Raw genomic sequence first — 7,538 nt, 5'->3', positions numbered from 1 at the left:
CTAGTCGATTCACCCAAATTCCAACAGGAATTGGATTATAAATTGGTTCCAACTGGAACTGGTCATTTGGAATTTCCAGCATGGGAAATTATTTTATATGTGCCTTGATAAGTACCCTAAATTACAAATCGATGTGTCTAAATCTAATGAAGAAAACAAAAGGTACTGTTATGTAAATGCCGAGCTTAAAAATATCTATATGACTGGGCATCTAATAACCATCTAGACTTAAGGGCATAATGTACTTTTTTTTTTTTTTTTGCCCCTTACCTAGCATCAAATGACAGCGGCCCACAAGCACAGTTAACACTGTGCTGTACTTGCCAAGTTAAGATGATTGGTTTATCCTAGCAGTGCTATGGCAAATTGTCAACAGATGAATTTTTTGTTTGCTTCCGCAGACTCAAAGCCTATGTCGGGAGTCATGGCTATATCCCCCAGGCGATCCTCGGTTCCTATGGGGTTTGTAAGTGTCCTGGTATGAGTCAGGGTAATCTTCTTCCACAAGAGGGTAATGATCTCGGCTGTGCTGGGAACTGGAAGACAAGCGGTTCCTACTCTTCCGAGCCCTTTCATTGTGATAATTTTCATCAGAGGTCATTAGACTTCGTCTTTCAATTGGAGAATTCTCCGTGGAGTGGTTGCTGTGCCTCATACGCTGACTCTATATAAATACCAGATAGTTCAGTGATTAAATCATGTCAGCCTCATTCATCTCATTCATATTTATATTTAAATATATGTACAACAGTAGGATATGTACAATAAAATTCTGAACATCAGGCTTCATAAGGCATTTTGATGCACAAATGGTCTGCTGAAACAATCTGGTCTATTTCATTTGGGACACAACATTGCAAAGATACTAAAATGCTGATAGTTTATGAATTTAATTACATGATGCTACATGACTATGCTGCCTATTAAAAGTAGAGAATTGGAAGTTAATTGCTGAATGGAACTTATTATATCTAGGAAGACTCAATAACTCCACTTCTACTGCAAAACTGAGGATTATTTTCCTATCGGGAAATAAGTTAAAGTTCAGAATAGCATCTGTTATTTTCTCTCTTGAACTGATAAAATCTTTCTTCTCCTAAAGTCACACATTTCACCTTTATCTAGCTGAATGTTCCTTGTACCCTATAAAATATTTTCATGAAATTATGATTCGTGCTGCCCATAAAATAATGTGTTTGTTTCTTCATCATACATAAATATTAAGTCTCTCAGCAATATTCTTTCCAAAGGAGTGTACAATAATCATAAGGAGCTGGCTAACTGATATTTGCACTTCTTGCTTCCTCAACTGAAATGTCCTGCAAAAATTATCTTCAGATATAAACTAAATTCCTCTAATACCATTAATTGAAATCAGTATCTTCAGACACTTACTTGATGGCTCAGAAAATGTTATTCAACATTTCTCTTTAAATCATGGGAAAACATGTATCATAGCTGTGCCTGTCTACTTAGGTAGGTCACCTCTGTTAAGAAACAGGATCCTGATGAAACCAAGGACCTAGATACATTTCCTCTAAGGGACACTCATCTTCATGTGGTGGGAAAATCATTCAATAGGCAGAGCCTGTGTCTTTCACCCCGGCCAGGAGGCTGACAATTGAATACCCATGGTCACTAATAGAAAGAAGAGGCTCCTGAATAAAGGGCACATTAACTCAAGTGAAATGTCCACTCTAGGCAGATGTCTTAGAGTCTTAGAGTCCAGAGTGTTATACTCATAAATAAAGTACATTTCACTTCTCCTTACATTATAGAAGCATATTGCTTAATGCATCCATTTCTCACCCCACAGTATACAATTTAGAGCCGACCCAAACTAGTCAGTGGATACGCCGGATCAGCACACGGGCAGTGAAACCAGGCAAGAAACAGTCCTGGCGCATACATATATATGTGCATTGCACTAGTACATTTCCCAGGTTCATTTCCAGCCTCAAAAACTATTCATTTATAGGGCAGTTTTCTGCTTATAAAGATGAAGTTTTGTAGGAGAGTAATACAGTTATAATACAGCATTTCAGAGAGGGCCCTTCCTCTCAGACTTAACTTTACATGGTCTATAATTATGATTATCATTATAACCCATTATTATAAAACTAGTCATGATACAAGAGAGCTCAAATGGCTAGATGTACCTCAGCCAGCTGTGGGTTGGGCTCCACTCCAGCAGCTTCTTGATAAATGATAAATAATAATTGATGTCAAAAGGCAAAATTCACTTTGTATCCTAATGCCTCGGGCTCCTCACATCTAGCCGAGTGCAGCACTAGAACAGCAGAAGAGCTGCATCTGTCCCCAGCTTCCCTNCCAAGAAAAATCAGGAATCTGTCACTCTTTCCAAACAGAGTGACTCTACTCATGTGCACATTCTGTGTTGAGGAAGCTAGGGGACAGGCCCTATGGGGCACGATTAGTTAAGGGCAGTCAAAAGGTCCATCTGTCCCAAAATATCTTACTTAGCTTGCCATGGTACCTTACATTGCCACCAACGTATCATCTTTAAGAAGTGACCTGGAGAAGTAATGGACAGTTGCACTGAGTAGGTAAGAAGCGTCCTGGCAAGGTTTAGACACAGGAGGGATTAGTTTGTCTAAGCAAAAGGCATACATGTTAACTCAGAGCAAAGTTCTATGGACAGTGCCTCTCTGGGGAACTCTGCCTACGGTAGATCACAGAGAAGTTTGGATTTGTTTTTTAAGATAATGCCCACATCCGTTTCCCTCTTCAGATTAAGGATAATCCCAGTCTTCATCCCAATTAAGTTCTCTGCAGAATCTCCAGTGTAAGACTGTAAAAGCATGAGTGGAAAGTGGCAGTACCTGTAACCCGGAAATTGCCGTGGGATATGGTGAGAGTGCAGTTGAGCCCAAATTCCTTCCGAGCAGGGGGGTCATGGGGGTGCTACTGGTTGTGTGGGTAGCACGCCAGTATGCTTCGAGGTACTCTCCCAGATGTTCACATGCATCCTCCAGCTGATTTTCATCCAATATAACATCAAACATTTCCTGCAGGTGACAAGGCAAATCCATTTTGCTTATACTTCAGGTTCTAAGCAATGAAACCTAAAATTCCACTTAATGCAGATAATAGCATCACGAAAACATCTACTGGCCTATACCACATTTGAGAGGCTATGCTGGCACTTTCTAGAGTTAAAGTCCAGTGAGGAGCTACACAGTTAACCAAGCGCAAATTTGGACATGGTCACGAAAACAGGAGTGCTCATTAAATATTTAGATCTTTCATTATTTAGAAGAAAAAGATGACGTGACTGTAATAGTGTTATACGTAGAAGATAGCAAAAACATATTCATATTTATCCATATATTCCTATAGAACTCAATTATACTTATTTCAGAATATTAATGGCACTGAAAGAGGCGTTTTAAAAATATTTTGGGCAACGACCATATCATGGGAATAACCATTTCACCTCCCAAGATAACTATGTTGAAGGGAACAACCTTTATTAAGGTACTTTTCAGGGTGTTTGTGAACATGTTATCCGTCTCATGATAAAACAATATGGAAAGAAGATTCAGGATGAATACTAGAAACGCCCATTACAGTGGTTTCTGCTACCGAAAGATGATTGTGTGAAATGGTTAAAAAAGAATAAGGACCAGGAATACTTGATTGTGGGAGGGAAGGGGTGTCACACAAGAAGTATTTGGTATCCATGTTTCTGTCAGGAAGGACTTTGTCCAACATCTGGCCTGTAATCAGGAAGTGTTCTTCCACCCCAGGGGAGCAAAGTGGCACTTCAGTGCCCCTGCAGTGTGGCTGGGAATGCACACAGGATTTACCCCGGACGCAGATTCCCTGGTGAGACAGTCAGAAACCCATGGCACCTCATAAAGAGAAAAGCTGTTCCACAGCTAAGGGAAACCACACCCCCACGTTTCAGCTGCTGCATTCACACCTTCCTGCTCGCAAAATCTCCACCACTACCTGCCTGCTTTCACAAGCTCATCTGCCAAAGGCAGATAAGAGCCTTTCACTAATGAATCAAATACAGGGTTACCGCCATCAGCACTGATACGGCAGCTAGACTGTAGGCTCACGGAAACCGGACGACTATGAGGTGGGGGGAGGTCAGCCGACTCTCTCTCAACTGTGTGAGGCTTCCCTTAAGCAGAAGGCACCATGGAAACAATCTCCCAACATTTAGTATTGGGATGTTTTCATCACACTGATCTCTGTTGAATATTTGGACCCTAATTTGCAAAGCAGTTTGCAAGTCTTTGGTGCAGTGAGAAATGTGTAGCAACTAGGCAAAAAATAAGGTGACTTCAGTCCAAACTGACTGCTGTTTGAGAAGACTCAGCCAGTTCAACTCATGTAGAGATTTTCCTCCTTATTAGTAGATTTCAGGTGGGTTTTTTTTTTTTTTGTATATTTTATTTATTCGTCAAATATTTACTCAGGACCTATATTGTGCTAGGTATTGTAAGTATACAGCAGCCAAGAAAACAGACATCATAGCTCTGCTTAAAGAAGTTCCCCTCTTCTAGTGGGAAAGCCACATATTAAATTCCTTAATACTCCAAGTCACACTGGGACTTTAATTTAGAACAATATAGAGACTGTTAATGTTCTGAGCTGCAGCTTCAAGTTCTGAATTTAGAAGGAGGCCCAGAGCCACATGTGAAAGCTGAATTTATAAGGGAGGGGAAATTATGAGTAAACCAAAGAATTCTAGCTGTAGAGGGAAGAGAATAAAACAGAGAGAAGAAGCAACAGAAGAAAGAGACTATGTGGCTCATGACAGAATGGAAAAACAGCTTATTCCTACCGTGTCAGTCAACATATATCCATATAATAAATCCCTGGTTCCAATAAAGTAACTCAAAGAAATTTCTGCCTCTTGCAATCAAAAGCCCCTTCCCCACATTAATGTAACCCATCAAATGTCAAATCTGAGAAGTATCCATACTGCTCTGATAGGAACTTGCATTCTCCGACAGCTTTGCAGCACTAACTTGAGTGGGACAAGAACAGGCTTACCCCAAAGAGTGTGCACAGACTTGGATGGAAGGCATGGGGAGAAGAAAGTTGAAACTGGGCAGCCCTGGAACAAAGGCCCACTCTGCCAGCCACTCCAGGCTAACACGGTTTTCTAAATCGTGTGTGTGTGGAGGCTGCTGTTTACGTAATTTCATTTATGTTAATTGAGTTACTTACATAGGTCTCATTCTATAATGTGCGTTCTCAACAAGGTGTGGTCTCAAAAACTCAACTGTTCCTTTCATCGAGTCCCAAGTTAAAGAAGCTCCAGGGACACCTTAACTGAGGGTCCTGACTGTCACAGTCAGGACAACAAAGGCCAGAGAGAGCAAAACCAGGTAAGCAGCCCCCACGAAAGGGTATTATTTGAATCAGGTTTATGTCCGCTTGGCTGTACCACAGGCTACACAGTCATGCTGCAGATACAATTAAGTATACACTTTATTACAAGTAATTTTAACAAAGTACTCCTCTTTGCCAGTGGACAAAATGTGTATCCATCAGCACACTGCTGTTTGCTCAAGCCTCAGTCATTTCTAGGAAACGATGCTTTTGCACCTGCTAAAAAGACAGCTATATGATGGAAGATGATTTGAAACTGCTTTTATGCTTTCAAAAGCACAGAGGAAAGCAAATTTCAGCTTCTGAATGAATACTGACATATGCAGCTTATTTTCAACTAAGAAGAATTTCACAGCCTGTATATCTGTGACAATTTTTCTTTTCAACCGTTGAGGAAATAACACAGCTGATTAGACCAGAGTGTTAGAAAGTGAGTATAAGGGCATAAATTTTTTAAAATATTATACATGAAATTCAAAGAGAAGCAGCCCCATGAATTATGCAAACCGGCTTTGCCAATTTTTCAAAAATGGTAATGGCTCAAGTCTAATTAGTTCCTTACTGTGCAATATGTGAGGCCTCCAATGTGGGATATGGATTCAGAGAGTTATCTCATCAGCAGAAGAGGGTGTGGGTAATGGGACAGTAGTCACAGGCAGTGAAGAGGGACTCACACAATGATACCATGCCCTTGATGAGTGCCAGAGATAGGGTACCACCAAGCTTTTGAAGCTCTGCCATGGCAAATGCCTCTGATAAACTGTGATGGGATATTTTCTTTAGATGAAGTGGGCAAAAATAATGTGGCTGCTAAAGTAAATACACAGTGAGCACAGGAGTCAAAACAAACCATTGGAAAACCAGGCATAGTAGGTCCCTTTTCTGGATCAGCTCGTACAGGCACATGAAATATTAAAGCATTATCAACAAGAAGAGTGAAAACCAGGCCTCCAGCTCACCCAGTTGCTCAGAGAATTAGACAACAGGGACTAGAGAAAGGAGGAAAATACCGATGCTGAATTGAATGGAAATGAAGAAGACCTGCAATATGTTTTTTTTTTTTTTTTTTTTTTTTTTAGTTAAGTACTTAACAATGATCTGTCTGGTTCTCCAATGATCTGTCTGGTTCTCCACCCACAAAGTTTCCTGAGAGGCACCTGAATTAGGGCAATCAACTATTTTCATGTGCCCAGGGCTGACTGTTTTTGGGTACTTGGGACTATCAGTGCCCAAATCTGGGAAATCCAGAGGGAACTGGAATAGTCGGTCTCCCTAGTTTGTACAGAACATAGAGCATTTTTCAGTTCCTACACTGAGAATTGGAGCAGGTTCCATTTACTTCTGGTACATTCTTTGGAGAGAGGAGATACAGAAACAGAGTCTTTCGGACTATGAAATTCATCCTTTCTAGCATAGACGGGAAAGTCTCATTAAACCTAACATGTAATTTGTAGACAGTTTCACCTAGCAAGTTTAGCAAGTCGCTAAGCATTTTCTATTAAAAAGTTTATAAAACTTAGAAATTAATTTTGCAATTTAATTTTAACTTTTTTTTTTTTAAAGCTGGTGCATGACGTAATACTAGCTAGTGAGGAGATTAAATACCAACTCTCCCACGGTATATACATTGCTTTACATTTATTTGTTGTACATAGATAAAACCTTATGTGGGTTTTCTATTTCTAGGAGGAAAAAAATAATAGGGGTGAGTACACTTATCTTTCTTTGACTCTAGAATACAGAGATCCTGAATCTGCCACCATTAAAAAAAAAACAGCTGGAAAATACTATTCAGTAAAATAAAGTGGCTGAATGATGCTAATTATAAAATAACTAGCCAATGTTTCTTTCATATCACAAGTGCATTGTTGATATTATTAAAGCTTTTGAAGTCCTGAGTACTTAACTCACCGGCCAACTAGTGATGGGAAACTGGACACTAAATTCAACAAATCTTGAAAGACTTAGGAGGTCTTATGGGGATAGGAAAGCCTACCAATATTGTGGGGCTCTAGCAGTTCATCTCAGGCATAGTTTCCTACTTTAATAAGCTGAACAGGAAAGATAATCAGAAATCTTGCCACTAATTTCAGGGGCAGGGGACATGAGGGCAAAGAATATCAGTGGCTTTGATCCTTTGTAGTTCCTGTCTTAACAATCGATGA

The 7,538-nt window shown here is 40.0% G+C and overlaps 1 protein-coding gene across 1 annotated transcript in view; it reads right to left on the bottom strand.

Annotated features, from left to right (window-relative positions):
- Positions 1 to 278: 278 nt before the first annotated feature.
- CACNB4 (calcium voltage-gated channel auxiliary subunit beta 4) overlaps positions 279 to 7,538 on the bottom strand; it is a 235,245-nt gene continuing 227,985 nt past the window's right edge. Inside the window, exons 13-14 of the mRNA XM_077767831.1 lie at positions 2,844 to 3,029; positions 279 to 664 (exon numbers count right to left, since the gene is read on the bottom strand). Coding sequence (XP_077623957.1) covers positions 404 to 664; positions 2,844 to 3,029 — 447 coding nt within the window. The 3' untranslated portion in view covers positions 279 to 403. The remainder of the gene's footprint in view (positions 665 to 2,843; positions 3,030 to 7,538) is intronic.

Source organism: Crocuta crocuta, unplaced genomic scaffold (assembly GCF_008692635.1).
Source record: "Crocuta crocuta isolate KB4526 unplaced genomic scaffold, BGI_CrCroc_1.0 scaffold154, whole genome shotgun sequence".
Taxonomy (NCBI): domain Eukaryota; kingdom Metazoa; phylum Chordata; class Mammalia; order Carnivora; family Hyaenidae; genus Crocuta; species Crocuta crocuta.
This window is presented reverse-complemented; position numbering and strand designations above follow the sequence as displayed.